General features: G+C 22.8%; 2 protein-coding genes across 8 annotated transcripts; one reads left to right on the forward strand and one right to left on the reverse strand.

Annotated features, from left to right (window-relative positions):
- Nucleotides 1–454: 454 nt before the first annotated feature.
- LOC132925165 (uncharacterized) lies at nt 455–1,524 on the reverse strand. The gene is made up of 2 exons (XM_060989585.1): nt 857–1,524; nt 455–807 (listed from the first exon to the last, which is right to left on the reverse strand). The coding sequence occupies exons 1-2, from the start codon at nt 957–959 to the stop codon at nt 455–457; spliced, it is 456 nt and encodes a 151-aa protein (XP_060845568.1). The 5' UTR covers nt 960–1,524.
- A 233-nt stretch (nt 1,525–1,757) lies between these two features.
- On the forward strand, nt 1,758–14,548 carry LOC132926794 (uncharacterized). Of its 7 annotated transcripts, none has more exons than XM_060991195.1 (6): nt 1,762–2,227; nt 2,490–2,709; nt 6,250–6,360; nt 8,666–9,100; nt 13,558–13,581; nt 14,167–14,548. In XM_060991195.1, exons 3-6 carry the CDS (start codon nt 6,268–6,270, stop codon nt 14,296–14,298), a joined length of 684 nt encoding a protein of 227 aa, XP_060847178.1. In that variant the 5' UTR covers nt 1,762–2,227; nt 2,490–2,709; nt 6,250–6,267; the 3' UTR covers nt 14,299–14,548. The 7 variants fall into 7 exon arrangements, with proteins under 7 accessions (XP_060847180.1, XP_060847182.1, XP_060847181.1 ...); XM_060991194.1 differs by having other exon boundaries at nt 2,592–2,709; XM_060991197.1 differs by lacking the exon at nt 13,558–13,581 and having other exon boundaries at nt 1,758–2,227; nt 2,592–2,709.
- Nucleotides 14,549–15,645: the final 1,097 nt, after the last annotated feature.

Consider the following 15,645-nt stretch of genomic DNA (forward strand, 5'->3'; position numbering starts at 1 on the left):
ACAGCATTGTGTATGTTAAACACTTTGTTAGTTTAAATATTAGAGTGAATCGGACCTATTATGTGACATGGTATGCGGACAATTGGTCCCCGTCACAATTTTATACTTGGACAATTATTAGTCCCTGGTGTAAAAGTAAAAAGTTAAATACAAAATATTTTTGTACCTATCAATAAACATTCTTTAAAATGTTTTTTCAATAATATAATACTTTTAGAATATAATAATAGTTATTTGTTTAAAAAAAAAATAAAAATGAACATAATAATATAATATAAATAATATCGTCGATTAAAAAAATAATTTAAGTATAATATAATAATTACAATTTATGAAAATCTCGAAAGCCTATACAAATAATTCAAAATATCATCTTTTGAAAAGTTATTATTAAAACTATTATAAATAGAAACAATGTTATTTTGCTTGTCGCTAAAAGGTTTCAAAAAATTATTTAAAAAAACATCATCATTAAATTTTTTGTCAACGATATCATAGTTGTTGAATTGATTATTTGTATAGAATCAATGAAAATATAAATATTTGGATGTTTAATTCTAACAATATTTTTAAATTTATTATTAAATGCTTCAAATATATTATTAGTGCGAGCATAACCTTTTTTTGAAGCATTAAATACATTCCATAAATGAGGTGGAAAAATTGATGGTTGGCGTTTTAAATACGTGGTTCCAAATGCCGTTGTTGTTGCTTTATAAATACCATTCATATATGTTGCATTAAAATATGTTAAAATGTCGTCTACATCGTCATTGTAATTAAATGTTTCATATAATACAGATATTCCTAAAATAAATAATAAAAAATAATTAAATAATAATTCATATTTTATTACCTTTTCTAATCATATTCACAGGTAAGAATGCCAAAACGTTTATTAGCTTTACAGCTTGTCTAAATTGTTTATGTTCTTTGTATTTTATTACAATATTACACATTGAATAGTTATTTTATTTTCAAATACGTTTTCAATGGCTTTTATCATTGCTTGTTCGAAATCAATCGTAATGACTTTAACCGAAGAACAATATTTTTTTAAAACCACTAGCATTTATTTTTATTTTTATTTTGAATTTTTTTTTTTTTTGAGTAATGCGTCAACTATTGGTAAATTATTTTTCCCTATTTGCGCATGAATAATACAAACTTGATAGAAATCAGGAGGACAGGTTCCAAAAGTGCCACCCATAAGTATATGTTTTGATGAGGATAACGATTTTAAACATAACTGGGAAGCAAAAACTAAAATTCTATTACTATTATTTTTGTTGTTATAAAGTAGAAATTGCTGTTGGTCTTTTCCACCAGTAGCGGCCCATTTAGAATTGACTAAGTTTAAATAATTTATTGGTTGTAATTTTGGGTAAATATTGCTACGAATCCGTTTTAGGCTATCTTCTAAAGGTATTTTAGACATTTTTTCGCGGCGACCAATTGTCCTAGATCCGGATGGCTCTGGCATACAGCAAATGCTATGCTATATCCGTAGTGTTTTGCGTGATAAAATATTATAATACTATCGTGGTGTTTTGCCCGGTACGGCGCCGCGTCCTTTTAAAAATCAATATCGACGTAAGCATTAAAAACACGGTTATCTAGCGATGATAACCGCGGTTGAAAATTATTTCGTTGTGGGTGTTTTGACCGTTGGATATTTTGACTGAATACTTATCGCATTAGCACTTACAGACGCCTATCGCCTATGATAATAATAATATTAAAAATATTTCGTTTATTATGCGCGGCACGGACGGCGGGCCATAAATTCAAAATAATGTATCGTTAATATTATTTTATTTTATTATATCATCTTAATTATTCTTAGTTCATGTGCGCGGTCCATCACGATTCTGTGGTTATAATCGTCATTAGATCTTTTGTGTGTTATGATCTAAGGTCATTCGTCTTATCGTTTCGATATCTTATCAAATCAGTCGTCAATCGTCCACTAGTCGTTCGTGAATATTTTAACTGTTAAAACTTTAACCAACTTTATATTGCTATAATTCTCGCTTAACGTGCAAAATATAATATACATATATTTAATTATTACTAATATATTGATTATCGTGACGGCATCTTAATAATTAACATAATATATACCCAACTTTTGTCAAGATTCCATAAGATTTAAAATCGTTGATTTCTTTTGACTGATAAATAACATTGGGTTCGTTGTAACCGAACTCGACCACCGGAATTATAAGTATGTATGTTTTAGTAGTAATATTATATAAGGTACCCGTACTTGGTTTTTTTACAGTTTTGCGGAGCGCGGGCTCAATAATGTTCTTGTACATTTTTATGTTATCATTAGAATAATATTGTGTTGTTGTGCCTTCGCGCGAGAATTAAAGTTTTCTATGCGTTTTGAATGAGAAAAATTGTTACAATGTCAACTTCAACATATTCATTATGTAGTATGATTTGTCTCTATCGGATGATAGATTACTTTAAATTATTTTTAGATGTGTAGATTGGTCTTGTATTCAACACCAATCGAAGGACTCAATGAGTGAAATACACAGACTATTTCTAAGTATGTGTGTAGTCAAACATTGTATTTACAGATGCTCATGGATCAACAATCAAATTCGTATTTTTATCAAGGCCTGTTAAGTTGTCCCGCCCACTCGTACGAGTAGATATCAAGAACAATCCTATGCCATTTTTTTATTACAAAAATTTGTAAGTGTAGTTTTTAATGATATGCAAGTATACTAATTAAGTATAAAATAAAATTATAGTTGGATAAGCCAGTTTAGTATATCTCATCAAAGTGAACTAGAACTAGAATTTTCAATTTAATTTCTGAATTTACGAGTTTAAAAATTTGTTTTCAGGTGTTGTGAGCTTTTTAGGTAATACAAATGTATAGAAAAATAAATTAATAAATACTATTGTTATAAGTAGTGATTATTCTTATAATTTTTTATTTCAATTATTTTCAAAAATAATATTATATAAACATTTTGCTTTATTATTATTTTAACTATATTTGACATCATATTTTATAACAGCATTGTTATTAATTTACCATAAATTAAGCCAACTCCTTTTATAATTATGAAATAAATAAAATTATATGTTTAATATTTTATTTGTGATATGAATTATTGTGAATAATCTCTTAATTTTAATCTCTAGTCTTACATGTAATTGGCGCTGCCTTAATTTGAATTTGCATGCAAAAATAATTAGTTAGTTTATATATTTTAAGAGGAATAAATTTGAAAGTTCTATACAATTCTAGTGTATTAACTTTTATGTAGGTACTTTTATTTTATTCAAAATTTGTACCTGCAAGTTTCTCAAAATAAACCTATAAAATATTAGTAAATAATTAGTCCCATTACTATTGGTTTTAGAATATTATATACAGTAAAGCAGTGATGTAGAAAAATTTGACAATTATAATTTTGTTTGTGTTAGTTGTCGAGAGAGGCTGTTTACCATGCACATTTAATTATTTTTCCCATTGTTTTGTATATTGTAAAATCAATGCTATTAAATATATATGTACTATGTACAGGTGTCATTGAAAATTTTTTATTTTATCTCATTACTAATAGACTTCTATAAAATATATTTATTTTTTTATTGATGCAAATAAATTAATGTAGACAAAGGTAGATCTTATAAAAATATTTAATTTGATTAAAACTAATACATCAATTTTAAAGATAAACTTCATTAAAATTTTCAGTTTTATTTTTAAAAATATTTTTCTCAAATTGAAGTAGTGTTAATTTTATTTCCTTTTACAGTATCTACATTAATATTATGAACTAGTTTTTTTATCGCTTATAAGTAGTGTGGATTTTTATGCATTAAAAAGTATCAAATTATGTCATATAATATGCAGTTAAAATCGTTAAAATATGCAACAAATATATAAATATATAGAAAATATGCAATAAATATGCAAGGAAATTTTAATTATTTTTATGACATATTTTTACAATATTAATAAAAATATTACTGTTGGTACTTATATTTAAATATTGTGAAAAAGGTATTATAAATTTATAAATTAATATATTTTTTTTATATTTTATTTATTATTAAAATGAATAAACATATTATGGATTTCTAATTTTTCTTCAGTAATACTGTGATGTTTTCTATCAACATTTTTTTAAAAACAGAGAATGATCGTTCAACGTCAATTACAGTGATTGGGGCATATTTGAAGCAATTATATATATATGTAGATAAATAGTAATAAATAATAGTAATAGCTTTCATATTTTAAGTTTCTAGTTTCTTTATAGCTATCACTAAAAATTGGGAATGAGTGTATATAAAATGTATATTGATTGATAAAATTACCATCTACAAATATTATAACTAGAACTTTTAATTTTTCCATTTAATAAAATTTTATTTTATACTTTTTTTTTTAAATTTTGCTTTAATTCAATGCAATAGTTTTGAATTTTGTAAAAATATGCAATTACCATTATGCAAAAATTTGCAAAAAAAATTTTGCCAGTAATTTCAAACTATTATGATTTGTAAGATAACTGATAAAATATACAAAACTATGAAAAGGAAAAAAAGATCTGCAATTGCATAGAAATTCACGATTGACTTATAAGTTATAATCACAATATTTTAATAGTGTTTTTGAATTACATATGTTTGATTGATGTATTTACTATTAATTATAAGTGTAGGGTAAACTTTATAGCTTCGAAAAATCTATTATTTTATTAAACAAGTGACTTTGAGAAAATTAATTTTATTATCAAAATTAAATTTAAATAAATGGGTTTCCAACACTGTACAGCAATCTGTATTTCTGATACTCAGCTCTTGAGACCTCTTATTACATTAACCAATTATTTTATTTTTCTGTATTATATAATAATTTAAATTACTTATAAAATGAATGTATAATAATACTTTGATTTGTGTAAAATTCAAAACTATATTTATTTGTGTAAAAAATATATATAAAAATAAAATATATAGGATTATAATTCATAACCACAGTTGGAATTTTATAGCATTTAAAATTGCATATGTATGCACTATAATAATACCTTAAATATTGCCAAGTAAGTGCTAAAAAAAAACAGTAGAAATTTATTATTTAACTTTTTAGCACAAGTTTAAAATTAGAACAAAATGATGCATGTTGCTCATGTTTTGTTTGTGTAATCAATCTATTTACTATATTATTTCTAAACTTTATAATTTCTTTTAAAATCTGTTTAATAATTACCTAAAAATACATTTATTAAAATGTTTTTTCATAAAATTTGACCAATTTTTATTAAAAATAAGTAAAAATTCAAAAATATTTCTAAAATACCAAAAATAGCACTTAGTTCTAAAAATTGATTAGTATACAAAATTAAATTTCCAATTTTAGTTCTTTGAATCATGAAACACGTTTTAAGCTTACTTTTTTATTATCTTATTAGGAATATACTTTTTTTAAATATTTTATACAAATGCTATAAAATCCCAACTCTGAACTTGGAACTTATTACTTGGAAACATTGGTTTTATTATTCTTATACCTAATATTTATTTTATTTAGTATATAGTGTGTGTTATTAGTATGTAGGAAAATTATATTCTACAACATTAAACTATAAATTTTATTTTTGGTATATACTCTCTCTCTATATATATATATATATATATAAGAAATGTATTTAATAAGTCGAGTTGAATAAATTGATGACTTATCTATGTTATAATCAACACTTACCACCAGTAAAAATTTTGGTTTGGGTAGGCTGACGTTTAAAGTATTAAATAGACATATGATTTTAGAAAGTTGTTTGGTATATCAAATGCCTTTTTCATCTATAATTTACCCAATTATAATACTTGATTTTTAAATTAAATTAAATCTTTAAATATATTTTTTGAAATATTATACTCAATTAAAAAAATAATTTTTATTCTATTAATTAAATTTTTCTACTTATAAATTATACCTAATTACTTATGAATTATAATTTAATAATAAACTTAAAAAATGTATTTATTTAAAACATTTTAATTACCTACATTTTTCTAAATTAAAAATTCGAGGATGATTTCTATAAAAATATCTTTATCTAAAAAATAATTCCAAAAAAATATAACTTTTCTAATTTTGTTTTTTTTTCCACTGGTGGTGTGTTTTAATTTATAAGAGAAATACAATAGTTGTATATTAATAATTAAATCACAATTAATGTTATTATTTTTTGTTATCGTTGATAGGCAACATAGTTTGGTTATATGGAAATGCTATCAAATGGATATAGATGTATCAAAAAATGTTCCAATGCATTAAAGCAATCCTTATTTGATTGGATCCTTCATAAATTTAACGTAAATAGTAAAATATAATTGCTCTAGTATCCTTACTTGAAACTGAGTACTATAATACTAACATTACATTAAGTTTAAACGAATATTGATATTTTATGAAATAGGCCTTTAGTCTAACACTTTTTCATTTTGGGATCTTCTTAGTTAATTTTAAACTAAAATATATCAAATTTAAATTATTTTATCAAAATAAGAATCCAAAACAATGAAGTTAAAATAAATTCTGTGAATACTTTATACTTTATTCATAAATTAATAGCCTATAAATATTAATAAATGTTTTTATTTTAAAATTATGAAACTTTTTAATTTTCTAAACCAACAATTGGATTTTTATTTTGAGATTAAACTAAATTTCTTTATTCTTGCTTACCTTTTATATTTTAGATGTATGGTAACATAGTTATTCAGTATTTGATATGGTCATATGTATAATAATATTTTTGACGAAATTTCATCAAAAATATTATTTTACTTATTCAAAAATAAAATAAATATTTAATAATGACAAATAACGCACTATGAAAATATTTATTTCTTGGTGATGTAATAAATAGATTGATTTATAAACTTAAACAAACATACTAAATGTTTACTTCAATCACGGTATATTATATAATACACCATGGTTTTAATTATTGAGCTAAAATAAAGTATACTTATTAGATTTATTTTCAGTAAATACTAAGTACATTTATGAATTCAATTAATAAATATTTACATGGTTAGGTTTGATTTTGAATGAATTGATTTAAATTCTGGCAAAATTAAAATGTAATAAAGTTTCTTTGGACTGTTAAATTACATAAATCAAGATTTGTTGCATCACTAATCATCTTGTTAAATATATATAAATTTTAAATTTAAATATAAATACTGCAGTGCTTCTAAATAAGCAATACATTGACATTTTTTATTTCAATTATATTTATCTTAATTACTAATTAGTTATTTTATGATATCTACTTTTAACATAAATAAAATACAAAATGCAAGTTATATTTATTTAAGAATACTATAATTACCTATTTTATTTAATACATTTACTTTGTGAACTTAAAATAGGTGTACAGTGAAATAAAACATATTATAGTATTAGTATACAGTCAAACTTGGTTAATTTGTAGTTGAAGGGACCAACAAATAAATGCATGTTATCCAAAAAAATACAAAATCCTAAGTATAAAATTATATTTAAAATAAAAGGATATATGTGTTATTAATATTATTCATTATTTTTAAATCCTTATTTATACATATTAATGCATGCATCTACATACATACTTATTTTACTATGACTAGTTTATTATTTAAAAGAAATATTCATATTTGTATAGAAAATTTTGCTATTGATTGCATTATGAATAGCAAATCGTTTGTTGTTATTAAGTACTAAGAAAAATCATCAATAACCTTTTGCTGTTTTTCAAAAATTAATTCAATTCTATGCTTATTCAGTCATTAATGAGAGGTAGATTAATCAGTAACAATAACATAAATTACTTTATTTTGTATAGAAATTATACAATGTAATTACATACAAGAATAACCTTCATATCACCGATTTTGATAAAATTTGCATTTTATATTTGAATTAAAAACTTTTTTTTTACGTTATTTAAATAAGAAAGTCTAGATACTGAAGGCAAAGTTTGAGGTAATTACACCTCTGAGTTAATTAAGTTTGACTGTATATTATTATTACAACACATATTTAAATAATTAAATTAAATTAATGTATTTAATAATAAAAGTGTCATTGAAGTATGGCTATTTTTTAGAAGTTATATTTATTATTATATTTTTACTTATAACCATATATTATTATATTCCAAAATAAATGTAAAAAAACAAATTGATAAAATATAACAAGATTAAGTTGTACAGATATACTCACATTTGATTACAGATTAACATGAAATATATGTAATGGTAATATTATGTTATTCCTTAAAATTCTAGATAATACTTATAAATTAAATTCTTTTGATAAAATTGAACATCCTATAATCAACATGCATTTTTTTTTTATTTATTAGAAATGTTAATGAAATTATTAAATAAAAATATTTGAATTAAATATTCATTATTTAATTTTTATTTTATACTATAATTAATCTTAATCTTATAAACAATTTCTTAAAACTTCACAAGACTAAATTATTAAAGTTTTTAACTATCTTTAAATAATTTATATATTAATAGTGCACTTAATGGCTGAAGGATGTTTTCAATGTGCTTTTTGAAAATGAATGTTTTTAAATCAATATCATGAATAACTGATAAACTAATAATTTTTTTTTAGAATTTATTGACCAGAACCATGAGTGACATCCCAACAGCATCTACATCGACAGCATCAACATCTTCAGCTTCTACTTCACAAATCATGCCCTATACTTTCGACAATTCATGTTCAATGCGAGATTTAGATTATACAACTACTGAAGAATCAGAAATTTCGTCCGATGAAGAATCTGAAATAATTGATGATGAATCAAGCTATTCAAATGATGTTATTTGCAAGTTGGAACCAATAATTGACGATAACATGGACGATACATCATGGTCATCTACAGTATCATCCAATACATCATTTGATGATAAATCAAGTTCTGAAAATTCTGAAACGGAAACAATTTTAAAGGAGTTAATTAGAGAGAGCTGGTCTCTTGATAAATCAACTACTAATCAAGAAAACGCAGAGAGTTTAATATCACCAATACTCATACTAGTCCAGGTATTAGTTTAATTTAAAAAAATATTAGAATATGGCTTTATATCGCTTGATCAGGAGCAATTATAAATTGTATTTTCTCATAATAAAAACTAAATAAAATATAATATGTTCATGTGACATAAAACATGTCTTACTTGAGGATATGGTTGGTAATAGATCCCTCCCCTCCATGCACCATGGCCTTTTTTTTAATAATTCCAAATAACTGGTGCTTAAAATATTGGAGTATCTTTAAATTTTTAGTGCAATTACTATCAGTTGAAAATTATAAACAAGTGATAATTAATACTTTTTCCATGTATTTTTTTTTTTTTTTGAATATCTACAATTTCAAAACTTGTTACATATTGAATAATAAATTTGAATTATTATTACCAAACTAAAAATATGACAAATATACAAGCATACATGCAATATTAAAAGAACCATAAAGTTCAATAAACAGTCATAAATGTTTGTATTTTGCATTTTATATTTGCTAATTATTCATAAAAATTATATTTTCATTTAGTGAAGAATAAATTTAATGACGTGACATATTATTTTCTCTAATTTAACGTCAATTTTTAGAACTGTCTTAATGGGTTAAGATTGTTAATCATTCATAAAACAGTGGATATTGATTTCAAAGAAGTTCTTGATGACATGTCTCAAAAACCAAAAAAACTTGGTATACTTACATTTATTAATATCAATTTATTTATTTTTTAAATATGAGATACCTCTATAGGAAAAATAATATTTATTAAGATTTTATGTGCATTGTCCATTATTATTGTGGTGGTGTTGGTGGTGAAAGAAGAGGAACTATAACTTGGTTGCAAACATTGTAATCAGTTTATCTATTCCCTCCATAAAATATGTTGAGAATGCCATCATGTATATGTTATGGGTAATGGTCAATGCTTGGTTTAACTTTAATCGGTTTTAATTAATGTCTTATCACTTAAGAGAGTTAGGGTGTGATCACTACGACCCCCTTCTCTAAGAAGAGGATTTTAACATGTGTGGACTTCACTTCGTATAGAGTTGGTCTGGATATGGTATACAAAGCAAGGGGAAAGCAAGGGCAATACAAAATTGTATTTCTTGCATAGTGCCGTATTTAAACAGATGACTGCATGCATAATATCCATTGTACTCTTACTACACTGCCCCCCTACCATACAGTTAAAGTTTAACAACAGCTGTTTGCTAATGACAATATTTTGAACATTATCCAACTATATTTATTTATTTATTATTATATAATGGGCACAAGGCCCAAGATGTAATTACATTTACATAGAATTATAGAATACAATATAAAAAAACAGAAAGAAATTAAATTAACAGCTCATATAACTTAAAGAATAAAACATTTTGAAGACATAATGTAATTAATAATTAACAAAACACGTATTATAGATAAAAAAAGGTAGGGTGCTCATTGGTCAAATGCAACATCCAATTTGTATGTATCTATAACATGTGATTAAATAATAATATTTATACAAAAAAAAAATAACTAAAAATATTATAAAAAAAAAATTTATTTATTATAATACATGGAACTAATTTTGCACCTAAAAGTTGACAATATTTTTCTCATACACTTAGAATTTTACAAATACTTTTATAAAGATATTTTTTGAATTCTTAAGTCTTAAGAGGACTTTGCACCTGCATGTGTTGTCTCTGTCTTACACATGTACGGCATACTAAATTTTCGTTCACCAGTTTCAATAGTATGCTTTTAGTTTTGATATTTTAGTGAATTGAACTATTATCAAACTTTTTGGTAAGAACATTATCTGAGTTCCCTCGTTGGATTTTTACGATATTTTAATTTTTAAGTGAGTTATGAGTATGAAAAATATAAATATTTTAAAATGAATTGTCAGTTTATGATTTTTAATTTCATGTGCTTGTGTATATAATTAATAATAATAATAATAATAATAATAATAATATATTTATAATATTTTATATTATAGATCATTTTTGCCTGGCTTTTTTAAAATTAATTAATCATTTTAATTCATAAAAATATAGTAAATTTTATCATTATTATAAATTATTATTAAAATAATATATCAAAAATTTACAATATTTAAAATGTTATAATAAGTATACATGATGATGACTTAGCACTGTATAACTAAAAAAAAACATAAAATAATACCCAAAACAAAAAAGGGGTTGAGAATTAGTAATAATTTTCCTGTATAGTAGTTTTCGCATGGACCTTGTCATGGAGAAATAAGACTATAATCTGTGTATTGAATTTTAATTTAATGATAAATCATAATACATGAAAAATAATTTAGAATTTAAATGATCTGTCAGTCTAATATACTCTATATTACTTAGTATATTTTATACATTTGTTATGTTTTTAATTTAATTTATTTTACTTTTAGTAATATAATAGGTTAAATTTTTTTTTGGCTAAAACATTGAATTTAAAAATCTCATTGTTTAAAATATAATAATATACATTAAAAGTTTCAAATTACAACAAAATAACTAAAATTATTATTCTTAGTTTTAATATTTAATTTTGTCCAACTGAGCTTAAGAATTCTAAAAAAAACTCAATATTTACATATTTTCATGAATTTGATTAGTTAACTTCAAATGTTTGTAAACATAAATCATGTATTAGTGAATATTCTTACATTGCATTTTTAAACCTTTTGACAAAGCAAAATAATTTGTTTGACATTATAGAATAAAAAATAAAAAAATATTTATAAAATTTTATTATGGCGAAGTGATAATAAAAATATTTGGTACAATTTTTTAGTATCTACGTGTTATTCATTTTTTAACTAAAAAATATAAAAAAAATTAATCGAGGAGAAATAGTTATTTTACGGGTGAATATCCAATATATAAAAATCAAATGTAACTTTTTAGTATTTTTTTTTTATCGTTTGAAAAATTTATGCAAAATCTTGTATTAAATTTTCAAATCTTTCATCAACATTTAAAAAATAAAATTACTATAAATAACTCAAAATGACTCAAAATGTTATTTTGTATAGAAAATTCAAAATGCTATTATAATTAAAGAAATTTTCAAGTATTTAGATTCTACACGGTTATTCATTTTAAGTTACATTTAAAAAAAAAAGAGTAATTTTGTCAGGTATTAGTTTTGTCTAAAATTCCATTTTCTACTTTTAAACTTTTAACTTCCCTTCCCTCCCAAGTATTGACCGACCAATTTACTACCAGAAGCTACCCCACTTGAAGCATTTATATTATCTCAATAGGTGATGATAAAAATAAGAGTGACACAATATAAAAAAGAATATACACATAAATGTAAAATGAATACATTCATTAGAATGTATAAGGGTCCACTCGGAACTTAAAAAAAAATTTTAAATATCAAGATAAATAATATTTCATCTTATTAGCTGTAATGCATTTAAATAAATAAAAAAAATTCAAAACTTCCTATTCCTATTTTCATGAATTATAAATATTTGTATGTATTGTTATTTTGTCCTTTTGCCTTTTAATGTTATAGATTAGTATTAAGATTATTCACTTTTATATTGTTAATGTTCAAAGTATTATTATTAGCCAATATTTGTGGGGAAACTTAATTTATGTACTTGTACTAGATAGTACATTAGCCAATTGCCCTGTTTTATCTCCATAATATTTATTATGTTTATCAAATGGAAGAATAAAATACTTGAGAATATTCACCCATTATACAGATTTCAACGTGATTATTTGTTGAGTAATATGCATTTTATTAAAATTGAATGAACAAAATGTGGGTGATGATTTAATATTTAAGAAGATGATGACAAAATATTTTGTCGGTATTTATCTACACATACTTGATATTTGACCAAACTATTAAAACTGGGTATTTTTGGCTAATTCGTCAGGAAGTTATCTATATGTTCTACACTAGCTGCTTAAAATATTTAAATTATTACAAATCTGTCAATATTTATTTAATATAAACTTTTATTGATTATAATTATTTAAAAATTAAAAGTATTATAAGCAGCTTTTATAGAACACTAAATTATATTGTTAAAATGTGTAATAGAAAATTGCTTAAGTTTATAAACTGTTGATATACGAAGTGAAATTTTTTTTGCTATTGCTTTTATTTATTGGATAAAGATAACAGATTATACTAAATTTATTAAAAGTTTGGGTAGCTTTAAAAAACTTAAGCGCAGCTCAAACAAAATAGTAAAGAATGTTTTTTAATTATGTTTTAAATAGTTATAGTATGACTTATGAAAAAATTTTTATACTAAATTTTTATTTTATTGTATATTACTTTATTAATAATTGTGTTCATTAAGCGTTTTTCAAAAGCCAAACTATTGACAAATAATCTTTATATTTGTATATTTATTATTGATACAATGTATGTATTATAAATTATGAAGTATAGTCACTAACTTATGTTTTTTTTTTTTTTTTGTTCATAAAAGCAACCATGTGAAACTGAAGGCCAGGTAAATATATTTATATATAATTTGTTATTAAATTATTAAATCCTAAAAGTTGTATTTAATTAACTATTTGATAATCAATAATAAGTTAAATATGCTATAAATAATAATTTTATGTTTCATTTTATATTTTATGATATAATTCTTTTAACTATTAATTAAAATTAAAAATTTGTTTGGGAAATGAAGGCTATAAAGAATAACTGGGCTGATTTCATATTTTAATCTTTAATGTTGCTTGTTACTGTTATTGTATATGTATTATAATCATTAAATTAATGTTTGTATAACCAAATTGTTATTAGATAAAATGTGAAAAGATACAACAATGTTTTGTCATTATAGTATTTATTTTTGTTTTAGTGGGTCTATAATCTGTTGTAGTTATTTCAGGCATATTCAAATAATATTGTAGCACAAAAATTAACTTTATTTCATTTTAATTTATTACTTTATTTCAAATCAAAATTATCAAATTTAAAAAGGAATACTTCATACTACTTGACCAATGTACACTTTAAGTAATCTTGTACTTTAACTTGGTATCTAAACTCATAATTTCTAAATAATTTGATTATATGTTTTTAGATGAATGAAATTGGAATCGACCTTATTAACGTCGAAGAACACGCAAAACGACTTAAAGAATTAGAAAAAGAAATTGATTTTATAGAATCAACAGAATGGATGTATCGTCCAATAGATTCATCTATTAGATAATATTAATTCATTTAACAATCAAATTTGTTATACATACGCACATTCTTCTATTAAAAGACAAAATTGTTGTATACAAATTTTAAATCTAAAAAAATATAAACATAAATGTAATGAATTTTTAGATAATATTGTGAATACTTTAAATTAATTATTGATTTAATAGAATATGTTTATGTTTTAATGTTAAGATTAATACAATTTTTTATACATTTTTATGAATATTTTTGTAAATTATACTAATATTTACATATTTTGTTGAGTTCTTACAGGTCTTATTTTTTTATAACTATTATAACCAATTGAAAAATAATCAATACAATATTAATGCTATCAAAATATTTTTAAAAAAGAATTTATCTCAGTTTTTATCTAGTTAAAATAGTAAATTACAAAAATAATAATATATAAAATAAATATAATAGTTCTTTTGTATAAATGTATTTAATACCTATTAAAATGGAATAAATTTAATTTTGATACTTTATATTTTTTAATATTATGTGTTAAATTATAAATTGATAGATGTATCAATAGAAGTACTATATAGTCAACTATATTGTTATTTAATCTATGATATTAGATTTAATTAATTGTATACATTAAAAAAATGATTTCTTAATTAAGGGTTTGATTACCATTTAATTATTGGTTGTAACATAAAATACTCATTAAATTTTTTCTTATTAATTACCTATGTTAAATGAACAATGTAACTATATTATAGGCATTACTATTAGAAGATAGTTAAAGATACTATACAACCAATAAATAAAAGTAACATGATACATTTTTTTTTAGTGAAAGATTGGTGTATAGTTGTTGAACGGTTTGTAATCATTTAATAATTAGAACCCGTTTATTAGACACTTAGAGGTTTGGCCGCAACAAAAGTTTGTGCTCAATTGAAGGTGTTGGCTAGGCTGGTCACGAGGACCTAGATGTGGTCCACAGTGGGTATAAGATTATCTTCTACTGCAAATTGCTCGTCGTCGACTCTGTTAGTTGGTGCTGCAATGCGGCTGATTCCTGGTCCGGTGGTTGTTGATCTAGGTATGGTCATCGATTATAATGAATTGTTGACTGGAACTGCATAGGTACCTAATTCGACATGTTGACCTGGTCATTGTGCTAGTTATTCTTGCCATTGCTGCATCATAAATATATATCGACATAAATAGAAAAAAAAATTCATAGAATTTATAATTGGGTACCTCATAAACAGTTAAAATAATTTGAGTTTTATCGTATAAATAGAAAATGATAATATAGACATTTGATGAAAATCCAAGTATCTACAGTTATTTGTTTTTGAATTATAACAAAAATCATAATCGATTTTGTTGAATA

The sequence above is a fragment of the Rhopalosiphum padi genome, chromosome 3, assembly GCF_020882245.1.
Source record: "Rhopalosiphum padi isolate XX-2018 chromosome 3, ASM2088224v1, whole genome shotgun sequence".
Lineage (NCBI taxonomy): Eukaryota > Metazoa > Arthropoda > Insecta > Hemiptera > Aphididae > Rhopalosiphum > Rhopalosiphum padi.

What these genes read in the sequence shown, in the direction of transcription:
- LOC132925165 (XM_060989585.1), bottom strand. Translation starts at nt 959, where the DNA reads ATGTGTAATATTGTAATAAAATACAAAGAACATAAACAATTTAGACAA. An exon ending in TGTGAATATGATTAGAAAAG is followed by an intron (nt 808 to 856) that starts GTAATAAAATAT and finishes TATTTATTTTAG; the next exon opens with GAATATCTGTATTATATGAA.
- LOC132926794 (XM_060991196.1), top strand. Translation starts at nt 6,268, where the DNA reads ATGGAAATGCTATCAAATGGATATAGATGTATCAAAAAATGTTCCAAT. An exon ending in GGATCCTTCATAAATTTAAC is followed by an intron (nt 6,361 to 8,665) that starts GTAAATAGTAAA and finishes ATTTTTTTTTAG; the next exon opens with AATTTATTGACCAGAACCAT. An exon ending in CATGTGAAACTGAAGGCCAG is followed by an intron (nt 13,582 to 14,166) that starts GTAAATATATTT and finishes ATATGTTTTTAG; the next exon opens with ATGAATGAAATTGGAATCGA.